Source organism: Scatophagus argus, chromosome 17 (assembly GCF_020382885.2).
Source record: "Scatophagus argus isolate fScaArg1 chromosome 17, fScaArg1.pri, whole genome shotgun sequence".
NCBI lineage: Eukaryota > Metazoa > Chordata > Actinopteri > Scatophagidae > Scatophagus > Scatophagus argus.
Window position 1 is genome coordinate 6253153 of NC_058509.1, and position 16077 is coordinate 6269229.

At 41.6% G+C, this 16077-nt stretch overlaps 1 protein-coding gene across 1 annotated transcript; it reads right to left on the reverse strand.

Annotated features, from left to right (window-relative positions):
• Positions 1-1371: 1371 nt before the first annotated feature.
• On the reverse strand, positions 1372-15809 carry slc44a4 (solute carrier family 44 member 4). Its single transcript, XM_046418612.1, has 22 exons — positions 15571-15809; positions 11077-11125; positions 10753-10826; positions 9316-9394; positions 9108-9207; positions 8901-9026; positions 8648-8708; positions 8289-8409; positions 7637-7720; positions 7250-7362; positions 6723-6845; positions 6036-6135; positions 5677-5769; positions 5436-5538; positions 4941-5200; positions 4062-4156; positions 3690-3793; positions 3417-3490; positions 3177-3247; positions 2415-2509; positions 2238-2322; positions 1372-2038 (listed from the first exon to the last, which is right to left on the reverse strand). Exons 1-22 carry the CDS (start codon positions 15608-15610, stop codon positions 1920-1922), a joined length of 2169 nt encoding a protein of 722 aa, XP_046274568.1. The 5' UTR covers positions 15611-15809; the 3' UTR covers positions 1372-1919.
• Between the last annotated feature and the right edge of the window lie 268 nt (positions 15810-16077).

The window sequence follows — 16077 nt, forward strand, 5'->3', positions numbered from 1 at the left end:
TCTGATGCACACGACGCGTCACGTATGCCAGCGAGTAGAGACGATGCAGTCCAACAGCAATCTTGTCGATTAGTAGTCGTGGATGTGAAAAGCTCAGCACGCTGAGGATTTTCACAGGAATGACGAGCAGCAGTTCAGAGAACTTCCTGTCATCCCTCCCCCAAGTGTGAGTGTGTATACATTATATATTTGTACATATGAATATTGTAAATGCTGTTTTTACATGTTTTCTGAGTGGATGATCAGTCACGGAGAGAGTGATAAGAGGACAAGATGCTTTCGTAAAGCGACACCTGGTTTGAAAAAAATAAATAAAGATGACTTCCCTTCTCACGTAAGGAAAACGCTTGCAGCCCGAGTTCACGACTCTTCTGCCAACCTCTCCCATTAATTTAAATAAATGTGTTGAGTGCAGAAATGTTTGTCCTTCCCTGCTTATGTGAATTGACATGCGATGTGTGATTTTGCTCTCGTAACTGACACATCTTTTACTGTATAACGAAAGTAACAGTCGTGTTATTGTGACAGCTGACTCAGATTCTCTCGTGTGTTTTGCTTTCACTTGGAAGTTCTCATTTGGGAAAAGTCCTGGCTACAAATATTATCAAATCTATGCTGTGGCTAATGTATCCTCAAACCACTGAGGACTGGGCCGCGGATATCAGCCCAGATTTTATTCATTTACAAACTTGTAGTCTTCAGCGCTAACCGACGAGGCCCGACAACCCAACACCCACAAACTTTAACAAAGACTTTAACATGCAAAATGTGTGCCGAAGTCCCCCACCCTCCAACCCGCCTTCATCTGAACTAGCACAGACTCAGTGGTCCTCTGTGGGATGGACAAGATGGCCGCTGAGGCTCATCGTGTCTTGCATACTCGTCTGTCCAAGCTTGACTTTGTATTACGACGCTCGTGTTGACACTGAAACAAACGGTGGAACTCGCAAGTCTTTTTACAGACTAAATCTGTGCTAAACCAAAAGGTCTAGGAGATTAAAAACTCAGTTAAAACGCCGCCTTGTTTTGTGTCGTCATTATCCACATTTTGTCAAAGGACTTGACTGGTCAGTGTGTTAGCTGTTCGACAGAAACTTTGCCGCTGTTCATTTGAATTGTAAAAATGTTTAATATTCTCTGATTCCAGCTTCTCAAACAAATGTGACAACATTTTGTTTTGTGTGACATTAAACTGGTTATCTTTGGGTAATTGAGGAGGTTTGAAAACAGCACTTTAGGCTCCAAGAACTTGCTCAGCTGTGCAGTGAGAAGTTTAGATGATCATATGAACCAAAATGGACACTGCTGCAATGGCTGCTGGGATCCAAACACAGCAGCTAACGACACAACACTGGCAAATGCTTGGTCCTGTACAGTCATATTACAACTTTATTTCATTATTTTCAATATAATCAAGTACATTGCAGCCATAAAAATGTTTGTATTTATAAAACTTTTTACAAATAATATCTAAAAATATATTAAGAACATTTTTATTTTGCCTTTTTTTTTTTGTTCCATCTGAAGAACTCACATCACAGGAGTCATCTATAGTAGATTCTCAGCAAAAATAGATAAAAGAAAAAAATATATTAAATGACGCATGTTGAAATCACCCTAAAATATCCGCAACAGAAAGAGTTAACGTTGAGCGGCAGGAACAATAAGAAATTAAGAACAACAGAAGAAATATTTTGGGTTTGAGTTTTGTAAATATACATATATTAACAAATGCAGATGCAGATTCCACATCACCTGCATTCTTTCACGTGTACATTCGTTAATACTACAAATGCACATGCGCAATAAAATAAGAAAATATATTAAAATGTGCAAAATTGATTAGTTCTGGTAAACAAATGTGGAAAAAGACGGCATCTTAAAATGATTTTTAAAAAAAAATCATGGTTTCATGAACTTCAGTCCTTCCTTTTGTCTCTTTTTGGTACTTTGTTGGATTTGTTGAGGATCTTCATGAGGTTTTTGGACATAAAATATGGCTTCTGTAGAGATCCATCGTTACGCTCCAAGTCCTCCACTGTGGAAGTGAAAGGCAAACAGAGCAAAGTTATGAGATAAATTAAAGGTTATGCAAGCTTTATTGGCTTTAGCCTCACTCAGCTTGAAATACTGTTTCAAAAAATATTATTCAGTATTCATGCAAACAGAGCTGTTGTGTGCTTGTATGGGGAAAGCTGTAGTTATCTGTCTGTGTTTTACTGTAAACATGTACTCACAGAAGCAGAGGAAGAGTGTGTCGACACACATGTTGTACACGCTGAAGAATCCATGAGCTATAAGGTAGCTACCAAACACCACCGCCTGCAAAGGCAAAACACACGTGTAGAATAAACTTCAACTGGTCTGATGTGTCTGAATGACTAGCATCACAAACAAACAAACAAAGATCTTACAATGATTGGCATCCAGTAGTAGTTGAGGGTCTCAGAGTGGAAGGTGCTGCCCGGCAGCAGGATTCGACCAGAGAAGAAAAAGAAGGACAGCACGCCTGGAAAAAGACTGAACCGTCAGCGTCTCGCTAACAAAACCTAACAAAAACACAACCAACTGGAGGATGTGAACCAAGTATGGACCTAATGTCAATAAAGTGTATTAATGAAAGCAGCTTGTGCAGAGGGAAGAATACCGGCTCTATTATTACCTCCTAAAAATATAGAAATCTCTGAGAAGCTTCTTAATTAAATATTGACTTCAAAATTATTTCAAGATTTTTAATAAATCTGTTTCACTGTAGAGGTTCGGGATCTCATAACTGAGTCGGTCTCCACGACATAATAAAGCTATGGTTGAAACATGTTAATATTTCCAGTATTTCCGCACAGGTCAATATTTTTATCCTGCTGATAGATTACCAGTGGATTAAATATACTCAATCTATGCATAATGCACAGATGCAAATGCACATGCATAATAATTCATTGTAATGAACCCACATGCAGTCAGCTAAAAGCTCTGGTCTGCTCTGAACCAACTCCTCAGAGGCAGTAAATATGGGACCGATTCACCCAGTGGGCAGAAAAATGCCTCCAAATGAACGCATATTTTGCAGTTATTTATACTAAATGTATAGTTAACCTTTTTCAAAACCTTAAACGCAGCCTTGGACACATTTTTCAGAGTCGTGTGTGTTCCTAACATGCTGGTGTCGTCCTTACCGATTCCTCCGACCACCAGGAGCTTCCCAAAGAACAGCAGCAGGTCTGTCACTTTATCGAGGACCACGACCCTGAGTGGACACACACACACACACACACACAGTCAGAAGAACGCGACACTGGTCACTGAGGCTCTCAAACACAAACACATTCACATTGCAGACAGGTCGAACAACATGTCCATCAGCAACACAGACCAAAGTTCCTTCTAGAATAAGAAAACGCGACTTGAGCACAAACCTTATTATGTTTCTCATGAGCAGCATGAAAGCATTTTTGGCTGAGACGCAGAAGTTTTTCCCATAAATGGCAATCTGGCAAAGAAACAAATTAAATAATAAATAATAATAAAATAATAAAAATAATAAAATAAAATGGCATACATTATACAAACAATACTGAACACACTAAATTAAACACTGTAACAAGTGTGTGAAGCAGGTAAATCTGCAGCATGATGCTGTGAAGGTTTTAGGCAACTCAATAGACTGCACAATAAGATGCTGGGCTCACCATGATGTAAGCGTTCCTGTTGAGGAACTTGATGAACTTCTCCAGACACCAGAAGCAGCACTTCAAGCAGCACAGTATGAAACGAGCACATGGATTCTGTGCCGCTGGGGGCGAGAAGCCAAAACATGTTTATGAGTAGCCTCTAACGCTGGTCCTTTTCTGCAGGCAAGTTTCCACATGAACGCAACCCTGCACATCTTTAGCGCTCATTTACCCACATGAGACAAAACTGGAGGCATTTTTCAGCCAATCCAGTGTGGTTTTAGAGGTTGACTTGCGTAGGAGAATTTTCAGCCATCAGTCAGTGAAATATATCCTGGAACTCATTGCATACATATAGACTAAAAGTTGCACCGAACTAAGTGCACTTACATCTTGTTTTGTGGTCAATGTACTCCAGAATGATCCTCACTATCTGCACCAGGGTCAGGATCAAAGCACCGAATGCCAGGGAGCCCACGTGGTACCTGAAATCAAAGCGCCTCACTGGTCAATTTTAACTGTCTGCAATGATTTAACACGAAGTGAAATCCCACAGCTTGCATCATTTTACAAATCAAATTAGAAAAAAATAAAAAGTCTATCATTGTCAGCTGAGGACTGCGTCCCCAAATGGTTATGTGTAGGTCTACTGCGCCCTCTAGGAGCTAGAGAAGGAACTGCAGTCAGTCAGTATATACTGTGATTGTTTTTTTCTAGGGCGGCACGGTGGTGCAGTGGTTAGCACTGTCGCCTTATAGCAAGAGGGTCCCAGGTTCGAATCCTGGTCTGGGCCCTTCTATGTGGAGTTTGCATGTTCTCCCTGTGCCTGCGTGGGTTTTCTCCGGGTTCTCCAGCTTCCTCCCACAATACCAAAAACATGCACATTAGGTTAATTGGCTACTCTAAATTGCCCCTAGGTGTGAGTGTGAGAGTGTGTGGTTGTTTGTCTTTGTGTGTTGGCCCTGTGATTGACTGGCGACCAGTCCAGGGTGTACCCTGCCTCTCGCCCGTAGTCAGCTGGGATAGGCTCCAGCCCCCCCGCGACCCTGACGGATAAGCGGTATAGAAAATGGATGGATGGATGGATGTTTTTTTCTACCGTGGAGGGATCAAACAGTTTATCCAGACTACTTTTATGCTTTAGGTAAAAAAAAGTGGTACCTTGGTATGTAATCTGTGGGCATTCAGTATTTCCGACACTTTTGACAGGAATGGACATATTTATTTTTGCAGGAATTTGAACCGATGTGACAGCAGCTCATTGATTACCTGAGTGAGCGTATGAAGCTAGCCGTCAGCGGGAACATGGGGATATCATCTGGTTTGGTGAAGGCCCAGTAGTAGGAGGCAAAGGCCCCCGCCAGCGTACACTGGCCCAAGGCGATGACGAAGTTGACGCACCAGAGAAAAGCCACAAAGTTGTAGATCTGCAGGTTGAAGAGGTTCCTCTGGAAGAGACCCTCGTCGTTGTATTTGATGAAGATGCAGCTGGCTGAGGGGCAGCCTGGGTACTCCGATGAGGTGAAGTTCTGAGGAGGAGCAGACGGAAGAATGGATGAGTGGACGAGAACGACAGAATCAAAATAGATGAGCCTATGAGAGGGTCTGACACATCCTATCAGCGACTGGTGACAGGACAAACACTTTCATGTTACTAAATTACATTTGTGTCCTGGTGATTTGACAGCTCACAGCCAAATTCCTGTCTCCTGGCTAATGCACTTAAAAAATGTGACAAAGGTATCACTGTAAGTCAGTTTTCACCTGAGGGTCACAGGTCACAGAGCCATTGATATCCTTACAGCCCGCCTCAATGGAGTTGAGAGCCACCACTCTGTAGATCGGCTCCCCTGAGGTGGCCAAATATCTGCATTCATCTGTTCAGGACAAGAACTGATACCGTGGAAGTGAAGTAGAATTAAGTGGAGTGGAGTAAAACTGAGCACACAGTGGGTGAAATGTCGTGTACGGGGTTTTAAACAACCTGCGTAAAATAAAAGGATACAAAGCAGTGGCTCCCCAGTAAGCAACACACACCACCAGGAGAACGAAAGTGACCAGAGGGTACAGCAGAGAGGACATCATGTGACTGATAGCCCTGTGAAATGTGAACACACACACACACACACACACACACACACACACACACACACACACACATCATGAGGTTATGCCATAAGACCACATGGTCTCTTCACAGTAAGAAACAAACCAATTTGAAGGCTCACTAATCACACTAAAACTTGCCTCATGAATCTTTAATTAAATTCTGCTTCAGATTAAGAGCACCTCTTTTTTTTAACCATTAAGAACATTTATGTTGAGTAGAAGTAATAAACTTTACTGTATGGCATCATGACTCACTTGCTGGACTCCTGGATGACGGCGATGGCGATGAGGATTCTGGTCCGCAGGAAGATGAGCGTCAGGAGAAGGATCGCCTCCACCACAGATATGATTATCACTGACGAGCAGAAGAGTGAAAAGAAGCACACACACTCAGATCACTACTACAGCTGCACTCCAGGAAGCAACACACACAACACTCTTTTTTCTTAGGCCTTACTGTGGAAATCTTATAGATAAAGCATCTTTATTCTGTTTCCTTTATTTAATTTTCTTTTCTCCGTCTTCCAAAGCATAACATGAAAATGTGAACGAAAAAGAAAGCGAAGCATCCAATATAAGCTACACAAACAGCGGCAGCGAGCCAAAACCTTTAAATGTGGGTCATCTTTTATCAGAATTTATTTACGATGTTGTTAATCAAGCGGGGCCGTAAACATGACATGTGACCCGTGTGTATACCAACAATGGTTTTATTGCATTTGTTTTTGGATGTGAATATTTCAACACATGGGTGTGACTTGGTATTTCAGACATGGTAGGTTATTTCCATTTTATGCCCCTCGTTTCCTCTGCACAGACAGCACAGTCTGACAGTCTCTCCCTGCGAAATGCTAATAAGCCAACGGGCAACGTTAAAAGAACAGGGTGAAAACAGCACATGGTTAAGTCAAAAAAGATCAAAAGCATTTTAATCAGACTCACAGAAGGCCAGCCAGGTCTCCTGGACTTGCAGATAAACGTTGAAGTTGGTGGTGAAACCGATGTCAGTTATGGAGGCCGAGGCTTGCTTGTGGTTATCATACTCCCAGTAGCAGTGCCATATCCCTGCAAGAGAAACACAACACAACAAGTAAGAGGCTACTAGGAGCATGTCGCCTTGTCATAACAAACGAACGGCCTTCGCCAACGTTGACTGTGCTCAGAACCATCTGTTGAAAAGCACGGCTAAACACAAAACCAGCCAAACGTTTCCATTGCAGAAGAAACTGGGCTGAATCTGCTTAATCCTGTGCCAGTTTTCCCCTCGGCAGAGATACAGAATTAATTTGTGGTGATGTGACAGTCAGCGAAATGAAAAGTTATTCATCTGGTCTGTATGAATGCAACTGCAAAAAGTTAGAGAGGAATTTTAAAAAATATGACGCAGATTAATATCTATTAGTATATCTAGTCCATTTAGTCTATTTCTAGACTATGTTTAGAATATCTAACTCTGGGTGAGTGTTTACCATATGCACCGGCGCCCAGGACTCCTATGATGAGCACCCACACCATGACGGGGGCAGTGAATCTCAGCAGCAACAGGAACAGCATACTGACCACCATGGCAATCAGCAGGCCACTGAGAGGGGAGAGGGGTCGGCAGGAGTGGGATGAAACAGGTAGGACCAAGAAAAAACAAAAAGACAATAATGAAATTAAGTATTAATTTTAATCTGGGATTATTCGATACGATCAGGAGTTCGGTAGCTCTCTACCTCACATCCAAATCTCACATCAAATAACTGAGATGGGATTTGACTCTCGACTCCATCTCAAGGGTAATTTCCATCTGCACGTCTGCCAACAGGTGTGTGCGTGTGTGTGTGTGTGTGTGTGTGTGAGACTCAACTCACATAAGGATCCACGGCCATGACGAAGCAAAATCCTCAAAGATTCGGACGCCGATCTCTCTGGCATTGAAGCCATTCACGATGTCCCTGATGAGGACAGAAGTGAGGACAGGCTCTTAGTTCTCCTTTCAAACAGTACATGAAACATAAAGGGACAGGTAAAAACAAATACAGCACAGAAAAACAAACAAACAAAGCATTTCAGCATCAATACGTTTATGAAAAGCCTGTAGGAAGTTATTCAAAGTAACGTGGCGGTAAAGAAAAGGTCAGTCATACCACCGGAAATCAGTCATCGTCACAAAGCAAACAGCAACTAAATGTTCTCACTCTGCTACACTTCTGAGGACACACAAGTAACGCAAAAAACAGACTAAAAAGACAGAGATAACCCAAAGTACTCGGCAAGGAGAGAGAGAGAGAGAGAGAGAGAGAGAAATGAAAACTACGTATTAATGCTCTAACACTACGAGTCCCACGAGAGCGCTTCACACGACCTCTACGACCAGCTGCTACGCTAAGCGTCAACACAAAAACTCACGAAGCCACCGACCCTGTGCTGGTGATGAGGACGAGACAGAAACAGGGTTATTAAACTGCATCTTCATGTGTGTTATTCTTATGATGCAGTCAGGATTCCACGACGTCATCTTACCCAGTGCCATTCTTGATTATGTTGACTGTGTCATTGACTGTTGAGGGCAAGCCGGGAACATCGGAAAAGTATGAAGGTATCTCTCCCAGTGCCGCGATGTCAGGCAAGCATCTCCCCAGCACTGACAGCAAAGAAAACAAAGGATAAAGTCATAATGTATCATGAGAGCTCTCATGTGTTTTGCATCATAAGCCATTGTTCAATAAATATGCAAGGAAATAAACAAAAGGTGGCAGGTAGGCAGCTGAATTAACACTCACGTGTCAAGCCGCATGAAACACACAACCAGCCTTTACTACAGTGCGAATGTATCGCGAGACAACAATGACGGTGAAAACAATAAAGTGTATTTTTCTCACCAGAGGTTGTGGGAATGTGGAAGAAAGGACACAGCTCCTGGCTCACAATGTCTTGAACGCTCTGACAAAACAAACAAAACAAGTAAGTTGATTTGTGGACAAAACGGGTTGCTTTTTAAAATCCAGACCATCTGCTGCCAAAGTGTTTCCTTTGCCAAAACACATCAGGACAAACTTCGCGTCAGTCCCAAATGTCATGTGGGATCTCACAGGGCGGCGCATGCAGTATACACGTTAACATAAAGGGACTTACCAGCTTAGTTGTTGTCAGGTCTATGGATGGCACACAGAGGCTTTGATTGAAAACTTCTGCTGGCTCTTTAAAATATGACTGTACTGGCACAGCCCAGAAGGTGGTGGGGCAGCTCTCCACGCACACCTGGCACAAAAACACCATTATTTCTACAGCACTGGGAGTAAAACAAGGTAAACAGGGACAAAATGGAGCGGCCTTGTCTACCTGCTTGGTCGGACACTGAAAGCCATTAAGAGCAGTCGCCATCACATTAAACGATGTGGCACATTTGAGAATGTCGAAGTAAAACAAGTTGGGTCGGTCTCTGAGTGAGAGAGGACGGAGAGGAAGAGTTACTTCGGTTGTGTACCGGTCCAGTGTGCACTTATAACATCTCGTACACAACATGAACAGATGAGACAGAGTGACTTACTTATTCGGCCCAGTGCCACAGAACCATCCGGTTGAGTTCCTCGGATAAAGAACATGCCGAGGATCTCCATAGAGCCAAGCTGGTGGGATAAACAAAACCCAAACACCCATTGAAAGAGAGATAAGAGGAAAAGCCAGTGATGCAAAAGATAACAGCAGGTTAGTGTTGCTACATCCCTGTTTTGTTTTGTCAGTTGTTGTCAGCGTTACTGTGACGTAATCTAACATTAAATTTACAGTACAGATCACACATACACGCTACAGGTGTTACATTCCTCCTTCCTGTTCTGACTGTTATCACGGTTCCTCACATCCAAAGTCTTTAGAAGCAGAATAATTTGTTCATGGGGAACAAATCCCGGCCTTTATGTATCAACACTGACCAGTACGTATATCAGATCCACCTTTGCCAGCCAAACTGATCTGCTTCCAATGAAGCAGACTGACTCACATGAGGCGCCGGCACTACGTATCAGGACTGATTGTTGACTTTAGATAAGAGAGCTGACCCTGAGTGTTGGAATACGTTCGATGACACGGCAATAAAAGAGCCTCTGACTGGATGTTCACATGCAAATCTCCTGTTCAGCCTTTAACACAATAAAAGTAACAATAATAATAAGAAGAAGAATACTCAACAAAAGCATTTATGTTAATTTTTTGGGTGATGATTTAAAGTATAGGGATTAAGAATTATGATCGATGGAACAACAGCTTGAGGTCAAAGAAAGCCACAAACTTAACTGAACTGAAGGTTATAATGGAAGAGCAGCGACAGCGGTGACAGCTTTGGATGAAGAGGAAGACGAGGAAGACGAAGAGGAGGAGGAAGAGGAGGAGGAGGAAGAGGTGGTAGTTTGTTTTGCGCTGTGCTATTGTGCAATAAAGCAGCTGCAAGTGAAGGGAACAGCGGCATTAAAGGAACAGTTCGAAATTAAGAAGAACACACTTGGGCCTCTTTGGTGGTGGAGCGCTCAACACCTTTGACGAGTGTCGCTCAACAGATCTGACGTATTTTCAACAGAAAAAAAACGTTACGTCGTGTTTTGCAGCTTTCAGTCCACGCCGACTGCAACTTGCAGCTGTCGCTGCATTCAGAGCTTAAAAAAAACACAAATAATTAAATCGAAAACGAGGCGAACCCGTCATATTTCTTTCGAGCGACACTCATCAAAAGCGTCAAACTATCTCCCACAAATCAGCCTTTATTTGCTTTCTGTCCTGGTTATCAGTGGAGAAGATTGATCGCACTCTCAGATACGACAGAGAAATCAGCCTTCTCATCAAACTCTCAACACTGAAGCGAATGACTGTATTGTTCCTTTAAGACAGACGACGGCGACAGAGAGAGTTGGCTAACAAAACAGAAGAAGGGCCCAGAGAGGAGGTGGTGCTGAGCAACATCAGTGTGTGTGGGGTTCAGATTCAAAGGCCTCACCTAAAATCCCAACTACTGCGTAGCCGAGGATGACAGCCATAAACAGGATACAGCAGATTATATCAGTGCATCCTCTGGTGAAGAAAAAGAGAGACAGCAACAGGTTAAAGTGAGCAGGCTGAGCTCTGCGTTAAAATTTGCCTCGTGGGTAACAAATGTGATTCAACAAATCTGACAGTTAACAGAAAAACTCAGCAAACAAAAGCTTTGAAAGCACAATGAACCACGCAGTACACATCAGAAACCCCACAGCCAGACTGAGGATTTGGAGACCAAACAGGTGGGTTGGTGGCAAATAGCCAGAAGTCAGTGAGACAGATTCACCTTTTCCTTATGGGCCCTTTGAATGTTGGATCAAACTGAGCAGGTTCTCCTGGGAAAACAGTAACACAGGAAATCAGGTCATTTAGTGTTAGTTTACAATGCAGACTGCTGACTAACAATGCAATATCATTAATTTTGTACTGCCACACCCGGTCCACACATTGAGGTCACGGCCATTAACAGAGAGGTTAGTGCACTACCACGCAATAACCTTTACTGTATAAGCCACTTCCTTCTTTGGTTTCAGATTATTAAGGACATAGCAACTTATCACTCGCTTTTGTAACAACACTTAACCTGAAATTCCACCTCCAGGAAACGCGCCGCTGATTAGATCCGTGTTTGCCGTACTTGCGGAAACGTTGAAAAGGTGTTGCGCATGCATAACTACTTAAGGCAACGGCTGATTTTGTTCATTTTGACCAGAGCTCACTTTGAGCACGGGTCATCGTGGGCAAGAGCTTCACAAGCTTATGAAAGAGGTTTAACTTAACTGTTTTATATTGGTGTCCATATAAAAGCATGATGTGCCCTTTTCTTAAAGTTAATGAATCACTTTGGATGAGGAAAAATATTCAGACTCATATTTTTATGGGTTACTTGCACACAGGTGCTATAACACTTTAATAGAGCTGTCCATAACAGGTAAGAAACGTCTCATTGTTTCCTGGAACAGGGAGAAAGGCTGCCAGCAAGAACAAACAAAGAAATGAGTGTTATTTATCTCATGCAGCTTAGTTCATTTATTCGTTCAGTTACTTCATGTGCAATCACACAGGAGAGACTTAAAAGAAAAGTGTGTAAGCAGCCACACCAACAGCCCAGTGTGATTTGAATACAATCTGAATTCAAAGCCACAGACGTTCAATCGTTTCAATGGTTAAAAGTTAATAATCTGAAAACTTATTCCATGAGATCCCAACTGAAAACATTCCTGTCATGGGAAGTCAGATCTGTGGGCCTCAATTAGTCACCACTGTGTTAGCCTGTCAGGCAGGAAAAACACACCAGACTGCTTGGAGGGATGGATCCTATGAGGAGGATGCAGTTTTGGCAGGTGTCACGGTTTAAAACAGGACAAGTAACAACACAGGTAAATCTGCATTCATGTGATCCAACAATTATTCGGTTATTTACGTAGACACATTGTGTGAATTTGTCTAGTCACCAGGAAGCTCCACATAATAATGCCTCACAGCAGCCAGAGTTAAATTATCTCCGCCGACTGTAATTTGAATATGGGTGAATGGAGAGTGTGTCAACACTGCGAGCACGTCAGGGCTGCTGAGGAGGATGCAAATCACACGATGCAGTGAGTTAGCAGCTCCACATTCTGCTCTAAGCTCCAATTCTGCCATCGCAGTCCAAGATTCAGTCTAGTAAGCAAGAGACCAAAAGACTATAACACACACGCACACACACACGTTCACAGAGACCAGGAAAACATTAAAAACTTCCCTTTAATAGAGTCATAGTACCACACTTCAAAAGAGGGCAGGAAATGTGAGAATAAACTGCCAAATGCAGCAACACAAAAAAAATCTGAAACTCTTCTCAGGTGAGGATGACTCTCCTCTGAACAAACTCCTATGACACAGTAATACCTGATATGAATCATATGTGAATAACAAGTGTGTGAACCACATCAACACCTCTGTGCCCATCAGCTGTTTCCTAAACCTTCATGTGTGGAATATGGAGAATAATGACTCAAATTTTCATAGCAAAGGAACCTGTTCATCTGCTTCTTGTGATGCGTTGAGTGTCAGATTTCAGCTCTGCTGGGACACTGCTGTTGTGTGTTCAGAGTAAACAGCAACATGAAAAAAATGGCTCGCTGTGTGTGACTGTTTTCATTTTTATGCCCCTGTAAAAATCTGGAGATACGCCTTAAACCTTGAACCTCACACAGGTCATCTGTAAGACATTTTTATAGCTCGGATTTGCTAAATCCAAACGGATGACGGGTCTGAATGTTCATCACTTGACCTTGGCTGAAGAGGAGTGACGTCAAAAGGGACGAGTCTCTGATTTTACTTTACTCTGTCCAAGCGAGTAGCTGAATGAATCAAAACATTAATTAGTCATTTGGCGCAACGAATGAAGATGTCACAGAATCGGGTCACTTGACTGAAAGCAATCAAAATAAATATTTCAGAGACTGTGTAGTTTATTGTACAAAGCTCACCCATCTGTATGGGTAAGAGGTTTACCGGTAACCTGAAGTATACACAGAACAATACCACAAGAAAGGCAAGAGAGAAAGAAAGGGTCATCTTTACAAAGAAACATGAAATATGAGGGGATGGGAAGCATTCATGTAAAAGTGTGAGTGATCTGAAAGTGTCATGCGCCTCTTGAATACCTTTGTGGCGAAAAATGTCAGCAGTCACGACAGCAAGAGAGGATTTCTAATCGTTAGAAAGAAAAGAGAAAACGGACAGTGGAGGTGCAACTAACTTGAATCCATTTTAATTTAAGTTTAGTTTAATTTTAATTTTCTTTAGCAAAAGATGGAACCAGACCGCTTGTTTTTGTCCGACCAAAAGTTCTAAACCAGACACATTCAGAAAGAAGCATGTCTTACTGAAATGAACCAAACCTTTGACCTCTTTTATAAGTACAAAGCTCAAAATTTAGCTCACAGGTGCTTCCCCCACTATATACATTAGCTATATTAACTAGCTGGTGATTTTAAAATGAGACTTCATTGTTTCACTGTAGCCTCACGCAGCTTTAACAAAATTTTGCGGTCAATGATTTGCAGGAACAACTGCTGACAAGTCACTTATTTCCCCAACACTGAATGTCTGCACATCCTCAACAGGAAAAAAAACAATGCACTCGTAATAGGTAACTTCTCCAAAAAAAAAGTGAATAAACCCAAACATATTGTACAACAAAATTACCAAATTTTACTTGGGCAACAACTGGTAAGCCTTGTCATGCTCAACATTAAAAAAAAAAGGTCTACTTCCTCATGAAGGCTGCTACAACAATAGGGAACCAGCAGGAAGCAGATTCCTAATTAGAAAACATGGCGACGAGTGTAAGAGGAACAGCACAGAGATTCATTTGTTATAGTAAGGGCAGAGTTGGTACACTGTCAGCCCTGACACTTGTGGAGCCTCTTTGTTATCTGAGGAGACATGAAATCCGATTGGATATTTACCTCCAGGGAGGATTTGTTTACTGTGGACTTGCAAAACCTCCCAAACTGTCAATAGAACTGTGACTCTATCAATACCTCAAATATCACAAAGAGTAAACAGGGATGCAGAGGACATGACACATGTGATATGTTCCTGCAGCGACAGCAACAATCGCCACATCATTTCTGTGTTTAAAACTTTCTCTTCAAGTTCAACATGATAGTCTTTAACAGTGGAAAGATGTCATTTATGTATACTTTTAGGACACGTCTTAACCCTACAGATTAAACTGTGCCAAATTCAAACCAAACAGCCTTTGGCTTTATTAGAAACTGTGCAACAGCTGAAGTGAACATCCAATTCCACGAGGAATAAACAGCTCAGTGAATGATTAAATAAATCTGGAACTGATCAAACTAACCGTAAAAAGAGAAATCTATTTTTTGATCTATTAATATGTTAAAAAATCCTCTCAGCAGCAATTAATTTTATCTGCCTCTATTAAAAACATTCATATTAGCCTGCCTCCATCACAGCACCAGCCATTCCAAGACAAGGCTGAACTGTTTGCTGATCAATTAATGCACAACTACAGCGATAACCAAGTTATCATTTAAGTCATTTTCAGGTTAAAAATTAATGAGAATTGCTTAATGGTTTTACATGATTGCAAAATGAATATCTCTGGCTTATGGACTGTTGGTCACCTGATTAAAGCCTAAACTATTAATTAGATTAATTAATTCGTTATTAATTATCCGAAATGTGGTGGAGAAGAAGTATGAAATAACAGACAATGTAAATATGAAGTGAAGTACATCAAAATTAAAGTAAGTAAAGTAGAAAAGCCAAATGTTGTTCTTTTAATCATGTGGTGGCCGACCTCTTGCAGGGTTAAATGACAATTAAATTAAATACATTTTCATATTGTGAGATTCACTTCAAGTCAACTTAAAGTTTATTTTGAGCATTTGTTGTTCAGGGCAGGTTATCTGGGGTGTTTTGGCTCAACTATCAATAAACGAGGACACAACTTGATAAGCGGTTTATAAAACAATTAAACCGTGTTTACTGAAAATCGACACACTGGAGATTTATCCTATAAACACATCAGAAGACATCACCGGATGAGCCTTCATTTAGCCTGAGGGAAAGATTTCAGCTTTCCAGTCTGTTGTTTAAATTCGCTGAGCCTCAAACTAATTTAAAATCCAAATTATAAACTTTTGTTGCAACTTTTGTTTTGTTGTCTCAACATTAGCTGCTAAGTTTAGTCAGCTAGCTTACAGACATTTAGATGTTACCAGTGAAACCTCTGAGGTAACGGACGATGTCCACTCACCGTACTCAGAGTCCGGATTTGTCTCCTGTCTTTTACCCATTTTCCGCCTTGACCTGCACTCTTTTTCTCCCTTATGGTCTAAAACACAACTTCCGTCGCTTCAAGTTATCTTAAAACTGTCCAAACGAACTGCTAAAATCTGCAAAACGAGCACTACTGTGTCCGGGCGGACATGGTAACCAAGTTGGGAAATCTTTTCTGTCTTCCTGGCAGTTGTAACCAAGGCAGTGACGACGTGAGCGCACCTGTTCAGGGATGCGCCCCTCCGCCTTCTGTCAAAGATTGTTTACTGGGAAGAGGAATCACTCGCGACCTAATAATACAAAGTACTTGTGCTTTTCTTGACTATTTCCATTATATGCTTACTTATACGTAATATTTATTACTAATAATTTAATATTTTAATCCGAATACATAAAGGAGATTTTGAATGCATGCATGCTGTTAATTTTAATTAAGTAAAAGAAATCAACACCTTTCGCACTAAGGTCCACATCCATTTTGTAG

What these genes read in the sequence shown, in the direction of transcription:
- slc44a4 (XM_046418612.1), bottom strand. Translation starts at nt 15,610, where the DNA reads ATGGGTAAAAGACAGGAGACAAATCCGGACTCTGAGTACG. An exon ending in TCATGGCCGTGGATCCTTAT is followed by an intron (nt 7,363 to 7,636) that starts GTGAGTTGAGTC and finishes CTCCCCTCTCAG; the next exon opens with TGGCCTGCTGATTGCCATGG. An exon ending in CATTGACCACAAAACAAGAT is followed by an intron (nt 3,794 to 4,061) that starts GTAAGTGCACTT and finishes TCTCGCCCCCAG; the next exon opens with CGGCACAGAATCCATGTGCT.